The 16695-nt window shown below is 46.0% G+C and overlaps 1 protein-coding gene across 2 annotated transcripts in view; it reads right to left on the bottom strand.

The window, feature by feature from the left end:
- LOC130200158 (acid-sensing ion channel 1-like) overlaps window positions 1-16695 on the bottom strand; it is a 57432-nt gene that overhangs the window by 3812 nt on the left and 36925 nt on the right. The window contains exons 1-4 of one of the 2 annotated variants that reach the window (XM_056424191.1): window positions 3963-4032; window positions 2942-3092; window positions 1064-1191; window positions 670-820 (exon numbers count right to left, since the gene is read on the bottom strand). In XM_056424191.1, the coding sequence (XP_056280166.1) occupies window positions 670-820; window positions 1064-1191; window positions 2942-3092; window positions 3963-4013 (481 nt within the window). In that variant the 5' untranslated portion in view covers window positions 4014-4032. Of the gene's footprint in view, window positions 1-669; window positions 821-1063; window positions 1192-2941; window positions 3093-3962; window positions 4033-16695 lie in introns of those variants that run through there. The other variant, XM_056424190.1, reaches the window with a different exon arrangement.

Genomic DNA, 16695 nt, shown 5'->3' with positions numbered 1-16695 from the left:
ACTCATGTGGGCCCCGATGCAACACACACTCACAGTACACTCATTTGGGCCCCTGATGCAACACACACTCACAGTACACTCATTTGGGCCCTGATGCAACACACACTCACAGTACACTCATTTGGGCCCCTGATGCAACACACACTCACAGTACACTCATTTGGGCCCTGATGCAACACACACTCACAGTACACTCATGTGGGCCCCTGATGCAACACACACACAGTACACTCATTTGGGCCCCTGATGCAACACACACTCACAGTACACTCATGTGGGCCCCTGATGCAACACACACTCACAGTACACTCATGTGGGCCCCTGATGCAACACACACTCAGTACACTCATTTGGGCCCCTGATGCAACACACACTCACAGTACACTCATTTGGGCCCCGATGCAACACACACTCACTGTACCCTCTAACTCAGTGGTTCTCAAATAGAGGTACGTGAAGGCACTCCAGGGGGTACGTGATATTTTTCTAAATATATTTATAATTATTATCCATGAATAAATATTCAATAAAATATAAATGTAAGTTCATGAACATAATCTGATATATTTTATTCTAAATCAGACACTGATGACCCAGCGCTGTGTATAACATATTCGGGGCTGCGCTGGTCCGGGGGTCCCAGTGGCTACAGGAAGAGGCGGGGCCTACCCGGCATGTGCACCATGCGGCAGTTGCAGTTGTCCACCAGGTAGCGAGTCTCGCAGTCGATGCGGCAGGCCGTGATGCTGTACGTGTCGAAGAAGTCTGAATCCATCGCCGTCACCTTGCAGTCTCCCCAGGGAGGAGGAAGATAGATCAGCTGCGACAAACACACGTCACTCATTAGACCGTTTTATACACTTATAAATACTTTTACTGGCACTTTTAGTTCGTCTCTATGTGTAGAAAATCAAAAACAATGTATCCTGGGGCTTAAAAGGGAATTAAAGCAAATAAAAAAGAAACATTCATGAATTAAAAAGAGGACGCTTCCAGGAATAAAAGAATGGAATAGACAGGAATAATTTAATTAACTCCAGACAAGTGCATGTGGGTCGTATACCCTCTGCTCCTGGCAGGAAACAAACGTCTGAAAGCCGGGCGCCACTCCGAACCCGAGCTGGTCAATGAAGGACGGCTCGTCCTGACTGTGGATCTGAACTTTGACCCCGGCTTCAAACGAAGTCTCATCTGCAGAAATGAAAAGAGCGTTGAATCGGCGCAACACACACAGAGTTTTGTCTCAGCTGTGGTGGAATGTACCTATATTTACTCAACTAATGTACTAAAGTACTAAACATGTCGGTTATTGTACTTTACTTGAGTATTTAATGCATTTTTATACTTTAAACGACATCTCAGAGGCAAATATTTACTTTTTTACTTATTTTTCCAGATACATATTTTTCATAGCCATCCTTTCCGTTAAAAACAACGCAGCTCCAGATATGTTGATTTCGAATTTGAATGTTTCTGAATGTGAAGCTTTAAAATGTTTCTTCATGGTTTGAGAAAATTCTCCGAAAAAAAACTAACTACAAACACACGCCACAGACACACAATCTCATAGGATATGATACATTTCTGTTAAAGATTAAACTAGCTGACAGTATATTAAGGAGTTAAAATCAGCACAACCGGAAACATCTACACTGAAATGCAACATAAACATTAATGCATCAGTAATAATAATATAAAAACATCACAACATAAAAAGTGAAACACTGACCGGGAACATTTAAATTCAATTCAATTCAATTCAGTTTATTTGTATAGCCCAATTTCACAAATTACAAATTTGTCTCAGAGTGCTTTACAATCTGTACACATAGACATCCCTGCCCCAAAACCTCACATCGGACCAGGAAAAACTCCCAAATAACCCTTCAGGGGAAAAAAGGAAGAAACCTTCAGGAGAGCAACAGAGGAGGATCCCTCTCCAGGATGGACAGGTGCAATAGATGTAATGTGTACAGAAGGACAGATTTAGAGTTTAAATACATTCAATGAATATGACAGAGTGTATGAATAGTTCATAGTAGGCATATTCCACGATGGAGACCTCCACGATCCATCAGGCAGATGGCGGTGGGGAGGAGGAGGGCGGAGTCTCAACAGTGGGCGGAGTCTCAACAGGACAGTGGCGTAGTCAGGAGCAGGAATTCCACGACCCAGACCTCGATGATCCATCAGGCAGATAGGATCTATGCCGTCTCATAGGGTCCGATGACCCCATGAGACGTGAAGTCAAGGACTCCGGGGAGAAAGCAGAGTTAGTAACGTGTGATTGAGAGATGAAAATTCATCCTTAAGGAGAGAAAAAAGAGGAGATAGGTGCTCAGTGCATCCTAAAACGTCCCCCGGCAGCTATAAGCCTATAGCAGCATATCAAGGGGCTGGACCAGGCGAACCTGATTCAGCCCTAACTATAAGCTCTGTCAAAGAGGAAGGTCTTAAGTCGACTCTTAAATGAGGTGACTGGGTCTGCCTCCCGGACTGAAGGTGGAAGCTGGTTCCATAAAAGAGGAGCTTGATAACTAAAGGCTCTGGCTCCCATTCTACTTTTTAAGACTCTAGGAACTACAAGTAGTCCCGCATTTAGTGAGCTCTCTAGTGGGGCAATATGGTACTACAAGCTCCTTAAGATATGATGGTGCATCCCCAATCAAGGCTTTGTAGGTTAAGAGAAGAATTTTAAAAGTGATTCTTGATTTCATGGGTAGCCAGGTCAGAGCAGCTCGTGCAGGAGTGATGTGATCTCTTTTCTTAGTTTTAGTGAGAACACGAGCTGCAGCATTCTGGATCAACTGGAGGGACCTAAGAGACTACACAATGAGAACTTTTTACTGCATTTTGCTGAATCCTTACAAACTCTAACAGATTTTGAATGCAGAGCTCTGACTCTCTGAGGCCTTGTGACCTGTGACCTGTGACCCCTCACCTGTCTCCCCCCAGATGGGCAGGTATTCATCCTGCTGGATGTCCAGCATGAGCTCCAGTCCGTTGCCCATACCTCCCTTAGTGGTGAAGAGAGGGGGGCGTCCATCACCGCCGGCGTTAAAGGTGTAACACTTCCCGTAGCGAGTGAAGACCTGAGAGAGAGAGAGAGAGAGAGAGAGAGAGAGATTTATTTTGTATTAATTCTGCAAAACTTCGAAAGGTTTCCTTCCAATGCTTGTCCACTAGGGGGCAGCGTTTAACTCTATTTCTGTTTTGGCTGTGTGACCGTGTGTGTGCGTGTGTGTGTGTGTGTGTGCTCGTGTGTGCGTGTGTGTGTGTGTGTGTGTGTGTATAGGACAGATATAGTGTGAGAGAAGAGAAAGAGAGGAGAGGGAAAAGAAGAGCGGGTGAGTAAAGGAGAGAGATGAGACGGAAGTGATTAAAGGAAGTCCTCCTGAGAGGTCCGTGGGCTACGCAGTCAAACCAGGGGGGTCGATGTAGTCCAGCACGCGGGGGACTTAACGGTCCCTCGCATGCTCTTTATGGCACTTTGTAATGAAGCTGATGTTACCATGGAGACAAAGCATCCCAGCCAGTAAGAATGCGGCCTTCGTTTTTCCTTTTTTTAAGGAAATGTGTGAGATGCCAGCAGAAGCCCACGTGACTGTAAACCGCCCGGCGTGCATCGCGGTAAACACACGGCGAACACGGAGTCCAGGCAGAGCGTTTAGTGTGAGTCACATGACCCACGAAGGGAGAGCAGGGAGCAACGGAGAGCAGGGACGTGAAGCCAAAGGGACAGAAGAGAGAAGAGAGAGGGGGAGGAGAGGGAAGTGTGTGTGTGTGTGTGTGTGGGGGGGGGGGGGGGTAGCTGCTGGCTAATACTCAGAATGACAGAACTAAGATTAGAGAGAACAAACCAACCAAGTGATTGTTGAGAAAGAGTTTTGGTCCCGCTACGAGCGACACGTCATGTTAGTTAGAGACGGAGAGCACACACACACACACACACACACACACACCTCCTTCCTCCATCGACCGGCTGCCTCTCTTGCTCTCGTCCCCTCACACATTTTAATCCGTGCAGCTCGCTTAGAGCTCAGCGAGCTGTCAGAGGCTCCTCCCCTTTCTCTACAGACGCGTCTGACCTCACAGCGGCTGCCCTCGCTGCGCTTCATGAATACGTGAACCATCACATACATGCATGGACGGATTAAGAAACCACGGGCCCCTGGGCCTGGACGTGTCAAGGCCCCCCCCCCCACCCGCAAAAAAAATGTTTTTAAAAAAATAACAATTTTTAAAAAATATATACAGGACTGTCTCAGAAAATTAGAATATTGTGATAAAGTTCTTTATTTTCTGTAATGCAATTAAAAAAACAAAAATGTCATGCATTCTGGATTCATTACAAATCAACTGAAATATTGCAAGCCTTTTATTCTTTTAATATTGCTGATTATGGCTTACAGCTTAAGAAAACTCTAAAATCCTACCTCATAAAATTAGAATATTTCCTCAGACCAAGTTAAAAAAAAGATTTATAACAGCAAAACAAAATCAAACATTTGAAAATGTCCATTAATGCACTCAGTACTTGGTTGGGAATCCTTTTGCACGGATTACTGCATCAATGCGGCGTGGCATGGAGGCAATCAGCCTGTGGCATTGCTGAGGGTTTATGGATGCCCAGGATGCTTCAATAGCGGCCTTTAGCTCATTTGCATTGTTGGGTCTGGTGTCTTTCAGCTTCTTCTTCATAATACCCCACAAATTCTCTATGGGGTTCAGGTCAGGGAATTGGCAGGCCAATCGAGGACAGTAATGCCATGGTCAGTACACCAGTTACTGGTGGTTTTGGCACTGTGGGCAGGTGCCAGATCATGCTGGAAAATGAAATCCTCATCTCCATAGAGCTTTTCAGCAGACGGAAGCATGTAGTGCTCTAAAATCTCTTGGTACACAGCTGCATTTACTCTGGACTTGATGAAACACAGTGGACCAACACCAGCAGCTGACATGGCTCCCCAAACCATCACTGACTGAAGAAGAAGCTGAAAGACACCAGACCCAACAATGCAAATGAGCTAAAGGCCGATATTGAAGCATCCTGGGCATCCATAAACCCTCAGCAATGCCACAGGCTGATTGCCTCCATGCCACGCCGCATTGATGCAGTAATCCGTGCAAAAGGATTCCCAACCAAGTACTGAGTGCATTAATGGACATTTTCAAATGTTTGATTTTGTTTTGCTGTTATAAATCTTTTTTTTAACTTGGTCTGAGGAAATATTCTAATTTTATGAGATAGGATTTTAGAGTTTTCTTAAGCTGTGCATAATCAGCAATATTAAAAGAATAAAAGGCTTGCAATATTTCAGTTGATTTGTAATGAATCCAGAATGCATGACATTTTTGTTTTTTTAATTGCATTACAGAAAATAAAGAACTTTATCACAATATTCTAATTTTCTGAGACAGTCCTGTATATATTTTTAAACATCGCTAACAAAACAGTCCGTATGGAACAACGATACCGGAGCTGAGCAGACAACATAACGCGAATTATATGACCATGACATGAATGACTTAAGCCTAGCATATACCGGCTATGGCGCATCGTGTCATATCATCAAATCAATACAAAGTTAATAACAGCTACTTCACGCAGAGGCTCTGGCTTAGGGGCCCCCTGAGCTCATGGGCCCCTGGTGCCGGTAGGCTCGTTCGGTAATCCATCCCTCAGTAGGACTATTGGGGCCCTGTTACTGACATGAATTGTCACGAATTCCCCACCTTCCTAGTTAAATGCATCCTGTTTACACGTTTAATTAACTCTCCTGTCATTCCAGATCCTGTCATCCTCACCTGATTGTCCCTCATTCCCTTCACCTGGTCCTCACGCCCTTCTCACCTGCAGCCCATCCCCTCATTAGTCCCTCACTATTTAGCTCCCTCACTTCCACTTGTCCTCTGCCAGATTGTCTTGTGTGTCACCGCCAAACCTTCCAGCGTTATTAGAGTTTCTCCCTGACCTGCCTGTTTATCAGACTCAAGATTTTGCCTGCCCCTTTTTTGGATTTGTTGCCCTGTTGGACTGATTACCTGGTTTTGACCCTGCCTGAAATACACAGTAAACTGCCTCCTCCTGCATTCCGTTGTTAGTCGTGCTTTTGGGTTCCAGTACCTATAACCCTTACAGTACAATCTGGCCAAGATATGAACCCAGCCGACTTCCCACTTTTCGGGACAGGACCTATGATGCAGACGGACACGACGCAACGACACGAGCAGCAGCTCGCCGGCATAACGGAGGCTATGGAGTCCATGAACATCCGCCACGAGCGCAACATGGAGTCTCTCCGTGATCATCTGCTGAAACTCTCCGATGCGGCTTGGGGTCCAGATGCTGTTTCTTCTTCCAGACCGCCGCCTCACCCTGCGTCCGGGTCAGAGGCACGCTTGCCTCCACCGGAGCGTTGTTCGGGGGCTCCTGGTTCCTGTCGGCCATTCCTGGTCCAGTGCTCTCTCGCCTTTGAGCTTCAGCCTTCTGCCTTTCCCTCAGAGAGGTCCCGGGTCGCATACATTGTCTCTCTTCTCACGGGCAGAGCCCGGGACTGGGGGACCGCTGAGTGGCAACGAGGATCGTTAAGCTGTTCTTCGGTCCAGCTATTTTCTGACTAACTGCTGAAGGTCTTTGATCACGCCACACCGGGAGGAGAGGCCGCTCGAGGGTTATTAGAGCTGAAGCAGGGGGCGAGGCCCGTGTCGGAATATTCCATCGAGTTCCGCACCAAAGCAGCCGACAGCAGCTGGAACGATGAATCGCTTCTTGACGCCTTCTACCACGGCCTTTCGGGCCGCATCAAGGACGAATTGGCGGTTCGAGATCTTCCTGCTGGTTTGGATGAGTTGGTCGCTCTGGCCATCCGTATCGACAGTCGTCTGCGAGAACGGAGAAAGGAGAGGGATTTTTTGGTCGGCTCACCAGTAATCCAGAGGGCGCTGGTGAGCCGGAATGTGAACTTTAAAACGCCCTCTCGACCTTTGATTAAGGCTCAGCTGCTATGTTCAGGGACCTATCACACTGTTTCAGTTCTCATTGACTCTGGTGCAGATGCAAACCTCCTGGACAGGACTCTCGCTTCACAGCTGGGTATCGGGCGGATAGCCCTGGAGGAACCCATCCGCGCCACGGCTTTAGACGGCCATCTCCTCTGCAGGGTCACTCATCAATCCACTCCTCTGCCGATGACCATGTCAGGTACTCACAGTGAGACACTCACCTTTCACCTCATCCATTCACCACAGCAGCCGGTCATTTTGGGCTATCCATGGCTTAGGAGACATAATCCACACATTGACTGGGCTACAGGAACTATATTACAATGGAGTGCTCATTGCCATGCTGTTTGCCTAAAACCTGTTTCATCATTGGGCCCTAGTCGGGTTGATCCCTCTGACTCTACAGATATCTCCCAGGTTCCCAAGGAATACCTTGATCTGAAGGGGGTGTTTAGCAAGACCCGGGCCACATCGTTGCCGCCGCATCGTCCATATGACTGTGCCATTGACCTGCTTCCAGGTACAAGCCCTCCCAGGGGTAGACTGTTTTCACTATCTGCTCCGGAGACTAAATCAATGGAGAGATATATCAACGACTCTCTGGCTGCGGGTCTCATTAGACCATCCTCGTCTCCTGCGGGAGCGGGGTTTTTTTTTTGTCAGTAAGGACAAGACCCTGCGGCCGTGCATAGACTATAGAGGACTCAATGACATTACGGTGAAGAACAGGTACCCTCTTCCCCTTATCTCCTCTGCATTTGAGCTGCTACAAGGTGCTACCATTTTTTCCAAGCTCGATCTCCGTAACGCTTACCATTTGGTAAGAATTCGAGAGGGGGATGAATGGAAGACTGCCTTTAATACTCCTAGTGGACATTATGAGTATTTAGTTATGCCGTTCGGCCTCACCAATGCCCCGGCAGTCTTCCAGGGGTTGATCAATGAGGTTCTCCGGGACCTGCTCAATGTTAGTGTTTTTGTGTATCTGGATGACATTCTTATCTTTTCAAAGTCTCCACAGGAACATGTGGTGCATGTTCGTCAAGTCCTCCAAAGGCTTTTGAAGAACCACCTCTTCGTAAAAGCAGAGAAGTGTGAGTTCCACACCACAACGGTATCATTCCTTGGGTTTGTCATCAATGCTGGTGATATTTGGATGGACTCAGCCAAGACGAGAGCAGTCGCTGACTGGCCTGTGCCTGTCACTCGGAAGGAACTTCAACGCTTTCTTGGCTTTGCCAACTTCTACCGGCGGTTCATCCGTAACTACAGTTCCGTGGCTACCCCCCTCACTTCTCTCACATCCCAACTCGTGCCCTTCCGGTGGTCCTCTGCGGCTGAAGCGGCTTTCAGTGAGTTAAAGTCCCGTTTTACCTCTGCTCCCATCCTCATATTTCCAGATCCTGCCCGGCAGTTTATTGTGGAGGTGGACGCCTCTGACACGGGGGTAGGAGCGGTCCTTTCTCAGCGGTCGGCTAAGGACCAAAAGGTTCATCCATGTGCCTTCTTCTCCCGGAAGCTGTCCCCGGCAGAGAGGAATTACGACATTGGGAACCGGGAGTTGTTGGTGGTCAAACTGGCATTGGAGGAGTGGAGACACTGGTTGGAGGGAGCGGAGCAGCCATTTGTGGTCTGAACGGATCACAAGAATCTGGAATATATCCGCTCGGCCAAACGACTGACCGCTCGGCAAGCTAGGTGGGCCCTTTTTTTCAATCGCTTTGTGTTTTTGCTCTCCTACAGACCAGGCTCCAAGAACCTCAAACCAGACGCCTTGTCCCGTCAGTTCCAGCCTGAGAGCTCCCCCCTTCATCCTGAAGGTATCCTCCCTCCGGAGTGTGTTGTCGGTGCAGTAACCTGGGAGGTGGAGGACAGGGTAAAACGCTCCAACGCCGAACATCCTGCTCCCAGTGCTTGTCCGGTTAACCGGTTGTTTGTTCCTGCTCACCTCTGCTCGCAGGTGCTCCAGTGGGGTCACTCTTCTCGCCTTGCTTGCCATCCCGGGATCCGACGCACACTAGCAATGCTCAAGCAACGCTTTTGGTGGCCGTCCATGGAGGAGGACACCAAGGGATTCGTTGGTGCTTGCCAAATCTGCGCTCAGCACAAGACCTCCCGCAAGGCTGCCTCTGGTCTCCTCCACCCTCTACCACTTCCGCATCGCCCATGGTCCCATATTGCATTGGATTTCGTAACCGGCCTACCCATCTCCAGTGGTAACACAGTTATTCTGACAGTCATCGATCGATTCTCCAAATCTGCCCGGCTTATCCCACTGACAAAATTGCCTACCGCCAAGGAAATGGCCGAGATTCTGTTACAGGAGGTGTTTCGTGTCCACGGTCTGCCCATAGATGTGGTCTCCGACCGTGGCCCACAATTCACCTCTCGCTTTTGGGCCGAGTTTTGCAGGCTACTGGGGGCCACAGTCAGCTTGTCATCTGGGTACCATCCGCAATCTAATGGACAGGCGGAGCGCCTGAACCAAGAGATGGAGACAGCATTACGATGCCTCTCCTCCCGCAATCCTGGTCCAAGGAACTTCTGTGGGTCGAGTATGCCCACAACACCCTTCCCAGCTCAGCCACAGGGCTCTCACCCTTCCAGTGTGCCCATGGATATCAGCCCCCACTCTTCCCGGAGCAGGAACTCGAGGCCAGTGTTCCTTCTGTCCAGGCATTTATCCAGCGGTGCCGACGCACTTGGAAGCAGGCCCGCGCCACGCTGATGCGCACTTCCGAGCGCTACAAACAGTCTGCCAACAGACGTCGCCTCCCTGCACCTCAGTATGCTCCAGGACAACGGGTCTGGCTGTCTACACGGGACCTTCCCCTCAGAGTGGAGTCCAAGAAACTAGCTCCTCGTTTCGTGGGCCCGTTTCCGGTGTCGCGGGTCATTAATCCTGCAGCCATCCGGCTGCGTCTACCACCATCCATGAGAGTTCACCCCACCTTCCACGTCTCCAGGGTTAAACCTGTCGAGGAAAGCCCGCTTAACCCCGCCCCCAGACCCCCACCACCCCCCCGACTCCTCGACGGGGATCCTATCTACACGGTCCGTCGCCTGCTCAAATCTCGGCGACGGGGTAGGGGACTTCAATACCTCGTGGATTGGGAGGGCTATGGGCCGGAGGAACGACAATGGGTCCCCACTCGCGACATTCTGGACCCCTCCCTGATCACTGCCTTCCACCGTGCTCATCCGGACCAGCCCAGTGGGACGTCAAGGGCCGTCCCTAGAAGGGGAGGTTCTGTCACGAATTCCCCACCTTCCTAGTTAAATGCATCCTGTTTACACGTTTAATTAACTCACCTGTCATTCCAGATCCTGTCATCCTCACCTGATTGTCCCTCATTCCCTTCACCTGGTCCTCACGCCCTTCTCACCTGCAGCCCATCCCCTCATTAGTCCCTCACTATTTAGCTCCCTCACTTCCACTTGTCCTCTGCCAGATTGTCTTGTGTGTCACCGCCAAACCTTCCAGCGTTATTAGAGTTTCTCCCTGACCTGCCTGTTAAGACCCGATTTGCCTGTTTATCCGACTCAAGATTTTGCCTGCCCCTTTTTTTGGATTTGTTGCCCTGTTGGACTGATTACCTGGTTTTGACCCTGCCTGAAATACACAGTAAACTGCCTCCTCCTGCATTCCGTTGTTAGTCGTGCTTTTGGGTTCCAGTACCTATAACCCTTACATGAATGACTTAAGCCCAGCATATACCGGCTACGGCGCATCGTGTCATATCATCATATTCATATCAATACAATGTTAATCACAGCGACGTCACGCGCGGAGGCTCAGGCCCAGGGCCCCCCTGAGCTCATGGGCCAGATTGTGATATTGTGTCCAATGTTACTAAGGGCCCCACAAATGCACACAGTCGATACGCATCTGGCTCGTAATGAGGAATTAATAAATCATGGAGCACGTGTGAGAAAAAAAGTCTTTGTGCATCAGAACATCACACACGGCGCGAAGGACGAGAGATCCTGACGTCTGAACGTTGAGTGTGCGTGTTCATCGTGACCCGTGCAGGGTGCTTTTATCACTCTTTTAATGCTCGGGTACACTTCAGAAAATCAACCTTCTTTCGACACGTGCTTGAATACCTCTCCTACTGACTGAAGATTAGACCCTGTTCACACTGCAGAGCTCTGCGATCAATAAAGCTGTCACTCAGGCACAGTTTCCCGTGTATTGAAAAGCACTCACCAAGAGCTGTGCTGTGATTAATCATTATGCACATAATTATCCATATCTGTTTCTAGAGCCTGCTTTTTAATTTTTTTTTTAAAGAACCCCATAATCACAAATCCGTGCGCTCTCAGCCGCGGGAAGTTCAATCCATTAGCGCTCTGTTATTTTACAGGGACGCTCCTTTAAAGACGTTAAAGCCGTCTCTGTTGAGTGCCAACACTTTCACTGTCACGGCGCCGTGTTCGCTTCAACAGATATCGAGCTGGTGAAACGATGTTTAAATGCAGCAGCCGGCAGTAAAACACAGGCCTGTCGTTCAGCGTTTCATTGAGCAGCTCGTTTAATTTCCGACTCTTTATCCAACAAGGGATTTCAGTTGACCTGGAAAAACAGGGTGCCTTCATACATGAATACACTTTATGGAAGTAAATGAAGGGAGTCATATTAATAAGACTAACAGCCAGCAGCTCTGTGAGGCCGTATAAAAAAAAGAAGATGAACATCGACATGCTAAAACGTTATTATAATAATAAATAAATAAAATACATCGGCATGCTAAAACGTTATTATAATAATAATATTATTATATTTTATTATAATAATAAATAAATAAAATACATTTATCTGTCTATGTGTTTATTATGGGTAATTGAATATTTATTTTAATATAAAAATCTCTTTTTCTTAAAATATCTGTATCAATATTTGACAGTTTATCCGACGAGTCGGACGATAATTCAACGTGACCGTTCTTCGTCTTTCAAGAGAGATCATGATACACAAGCATGTCGTCTTAATTGATAATAACAAATGAGAAAATAATAAAACAAGATAATTTTCCACCAAAATTCAATGAGAAAATACTCCGTATACTTCAGGACTCCAAGTAAATACACCATTTATTCATTGAAGAACCAGAAAATATATATCCTGAGATATATCGCTATCTAGATATGACATGACCAATATGACCAATATGACCAATATGACCAATATCTGGAGAGGAGATTTTTATTGCCCAACAATAGAGGGAATCTAAAATGTCAACCTCATGATGGCGATACCGAGAAGGTCAGGGGATCGCCAAAAAGCAGATAAGATACATCGTCTGGAGAACCATTAGTGTTTGTAAGAAATATCATAGCAATCCATCCAATAGCTGTATGTGCTACATACCCCCCCCCCCCCCCCCCCCACACACACACACACATACTTCCTCTGTTTGGTTCTTACTCACCGCACTAATGAAGTATTTTCTCTCCACAGAGAAAATAAACTATAGGCAGGGAATTTCAAATTGTGTGTGTGTGTGTGTGTAATAATGATGCCCTCGACATGGAATCAGACCCGGAGTCTCTGATGGTCAAAATAAAGAAGTCAAAAATAGAATAGGTGGAAGCGAAGCGAGGGCTCCTCGGGGGAGTATGGATCGCTAAGAGGCTCCATACAGAAACTCCTCTTAATGAGAGAAGAGACTAAAGGCCCTTCTCTACTGACAACACACTACAGAGAAACGCATGAATATCGGCCATTTCTATACCAGGAGTTCTTAAAAAGGTCAGAAAAGTGAAAACCTTTAAGTGAATGATTAATATCTATATTGCTTGTGTATTTTTAGCCTCATTAGCGGCGGCACTCCAAGGTTTGGATGTCAGTCTGTTGGTCCGGACTGAAATATGTCAACTATTGGATGGATTGCCATGCGATTATGCACAGGCATCCTTCATGGTCCCCAGAGGATGAAGCTCAGTGACTCTCGTGGTCCCCTTACTTTTCCTTTAGAATCACCATGAGTTTGACTTTTTTTTCATTTAAATGTATCAACAACTACTGGATTTATTGCAATGACCTCTACAATCCCCTGAGGATGACTTCATAAAAAAAAAAAATCTATTTCTTGAGGCATTTGACGTCTGTACAAAATGTTGTTGACCCCCAAAAAAAAATAGCAGGGACATTTCCTCGTCTGGGCAAGTATTTTTAGCAAAAACAACTAAATATTGTATTTGTTGTGGTCTGTGTTTGTTTGGTATATATTATAAGGCTTTTGTCTCCACAGCCAATTTATCATGTGAATATTTGACCAGAATTTGGCCCATTGTGTTTCCACTGGAGGTCAGAGTCAAAATAATGGGTGAGCATTTATCATGCAAATCAACACCATCACGTTGGATGACACCTTGGAGCTCTGCAGGCTGCAGGGCTGGACCGCGGAGCCTTCACCTAATCGGAAGTTATTGACAACAGAGGAGGAAACAGCAGCTAAATATTTCCGGCGCTGGAGGAGAATGAGTCAGAAATCAGTTTAAGTGTCAGAATTCAATACTTCAAGGAAACCATCATCAGTCTCTGTCTCGCTCTACCCGCGGTTTTATAGACGAAACATCATAAAGATCCTCCTCCGCTGTTCCGAGGGGATTTTCTATCTATCAAATTTGGGATTTCAACCACCGACTCCCACACAATAAAAGATCTTTCCTCCCCTCCTACAGTACATTTTCCTTCCTTCCATGGTCTTCCTCGCTCTTCCTTCCTCCTCTTCCTCCTCGCTCATGCTATTCTCAGACAGCGTCCGGGGCTCTCGGTGCTTATCACCTTCAGAGACGATGGCCTCATAACGCGGGGCCAGGGGCCACCTCAGGGGAGCCGGGCGGCGTATCATACCAAGAAAAATGGAAGTGTGTGTTCACTAAAGTTATATGTGCCTCTATCTAAACATGTCAGACTGAGCTGACCTAGCACAGCAGGAGATACGGGTTGAATCAGGCGGATGTTACAATATAGAGACCTCAACATAATTTGTGATTTTGGGTTATACAAAATAAACTGAATTGAATCCAGCAGGTGAGAGAAGAGGGCGAGAGGTTGTTTTTAGCGTGTATTGATGCATAATGAGAAAGTCTTCACATCCTTTCCCTGAGTAAACGTACTTATATAACCATTTAAACATATTCCATTACGAGTGAAAGTCCTGCATTAACTTTAAATATTAAAAGTAAAAGTACTCTTTCTGCAGAAAAATAGCACATATGGATTATAATATTATAGATATCTCATCTGGATCACGAGCCACAACTTGACGCTGCTCATTTTTGTTATTATACATAAAATCTGTAAAGTAATCAGTGACACAGTGGAGTAAGAAGTATTGTGTTTTTCTCAGAAATGTAGTAGAATAGAAGTATAAAGCAGCAGAAAATATGAATGCAATTACCTGAAAATTGTACAGTGCTCGAATAAATTTAATTAGTTAGATTTCACAACTGTATCGAGCGTGTGTGTCTTCCACTTCAACACTAGTTAGAAGAGAGGTTAGAGGGGATACAGTTACTACAGTAAATGTACATCACTTCTGATATTGTGGACAATAACACAGAATTAGTTCATGAAAGTCAACTTTCAACACGTTTAGGGCTAGTAGAAAAATCAGCGAGTCAATCACCATATGTAACACCCTGTTCTGTTTCTCCTGTGTTCCGTGTCTCCTGTGTCTCCTCTGTGTCTCCTCTGTCTTAATTGTTTAATTCCCTGCACCTGCCCTCAGCCACTCTTGTCTCGTTACTGTCTGATGTCGTACACCTGTGTCCCCCCCTATATATTGTGTCAGTCTTTCCCTTGTCTCCTGTTGGATTGTCGTCTATAGTTCCGTGTCTTTTTTCCCGTCGTCCTGTCTTTCGGGCGTATTCCTGATCCTGCCTCCCCTGGACATTGAATCAGACCCGGAGTCTCTGATGGTCAAAATAAAGAAGTCAAAAATAGAATAGGTGGAAGCGAAGCGAGGGCTCCTCGGGGGAGTATGGATCGCTAAGAGGCTTCATACAGAAACTCCTCTTAATGAGAGAAGAGACTAAAGGCCCTTCTCTACTGACAACACACACAGAGAAATGCATGAATATCGGCCATTTCTATACCAGGAGTTCTTAAAAAGGTCAGAAAAGTGAAAACCTATAAGTGAATGGCTTAATATCTATATTTTTTATGCATTTTTAGCCTCATTAGCGACGGCGCTCCAAGGTTTGGATGTCAGTCTGTTGGTCCGGACTGAAATATGTTACTTCTGATATTGTGTACAATAACACAGAATTAGTTAATGAAAGTCAACTTTCAACACGTTTAGGGCTAAAACAATTAGTAGAAAAATCAGCGAGTCAATCACCATACAGGACTGTCTCAGAAAATTAGAATATTGTGATAAAGTTCTTTATTTTCTGTAATGCAATTAAAAAAACAAAAATGTCATGCATTCTGGATTCATTACAAATCAACTGAAATATTGCAAGCCTTTTATTCTTTTAATATTGCTGATTATGGCTTACAGCTTAAGAACTCAAATATCCTATCTCTAAATATTAGAATATCATGAAAAAGTATACTAGTAGGGTATTAAACAAATCACTTGAATCGTCTAATTAACTCGAAACACCTGGAAACACATTTTCAAATGTTTGATTTTGTTTTGCTGTTATAAATCTTTTTTTTACTTGGTCTGAGGAAATATTCAAATTTTATGAGATAGGATTTTAGAGTTTTCTTAAGCTGTAAGCCATAATCAGCAATATTAAAAGAATAAAAGGCTTGCAATATTTCAGTTGATTTGTAATGAATCCAGAATGCATGACATTTTTGTTTTTTTAATTGCATTACAGAAAATAAAGAACTTTATCACAATATTCTAATTTTCTGAGATAGTCCTGTATGTAACACCCTGTTCTGTTTCTCCTGTGTTCCGTGTCTCCTATGTCTCCTCTGTGTCTCCTCTGTCTTGATTGTTTCATTCCCCGCACCTGCCCTCATCCACTCTTGTCTCGTTACTGCCTGATGTCGTACACCTGTGTTTCCCCTCCTATATATTGTGTCAGTCTTTCCCTTGTCTCCTGTGTGATTGTCGTCTATAGTTCTGTCTTTTTCCCCATCGTCCTGTCTTTCGTGCGTATTCCTGAGCCTGCCTCCCCCGAACCCCGATCCTCTGCCTGTCCCTTTTTGGACCTTGTTGTTTTTTTGGTAAACGTTTGCCTCATTAAAGAGCGCCTTTTGTTATTCACGTTGAGCCTTCTCTGCGCCTGAGCCTCACCCCGTGACAAGAACCTGACACCATAAACTCAAAATATTTGGGATTTAGACAGTGTGAAGATGTCACATGTGGCTCTCGGCTCAAACTCAATATTAGTTTTCACTAGTTTTGGCGTTTTTTGAAGTGAATAAATCCAGAAAATTATGTATCATCAATAAAAAATATAGCACCAATATTTAAAATCCTGATGATGGAAGAGGCTCGCTGGGATCCAAAGGAGCAGCGAACGAAAGCGAAAACCTTTCCCGAGGAAAATGGGAGGAGGTTCACAACCAAACAACATAACAGCCGATCAGGCGGCGGCAGCAGAGCCTGCGGGGCGACTTCCGTCTCTGGGGACGACTAATTGTCAGTTTAATGCAATGCCTGGTCTCTGTGGTGGACGTGCGGTCGCACGGAACACTGAGGAAACAACGCCCTCGGG

This window comes from Pseudoliparis swirei, chromosome 9 (genome assembly GCF_029220125.1).
Source record: "Pseudoliparis swirei isolate HS2019 ecotype Mariana Trench chromosome 9, NWPU_hadal_v1, whole genome shotgun sequence".
NCBI lineage: Eukaryota > Metazoa > Chordata > Actinopteri > Perciformes > Liparidae > Pseudoliparis > Pseudoliparis swirei.
The sequence above is the reverse complement of the archived record's forward strand: the minus strand, read 5'-3'. Positions and strand labels throughout refer to the sequence as shown.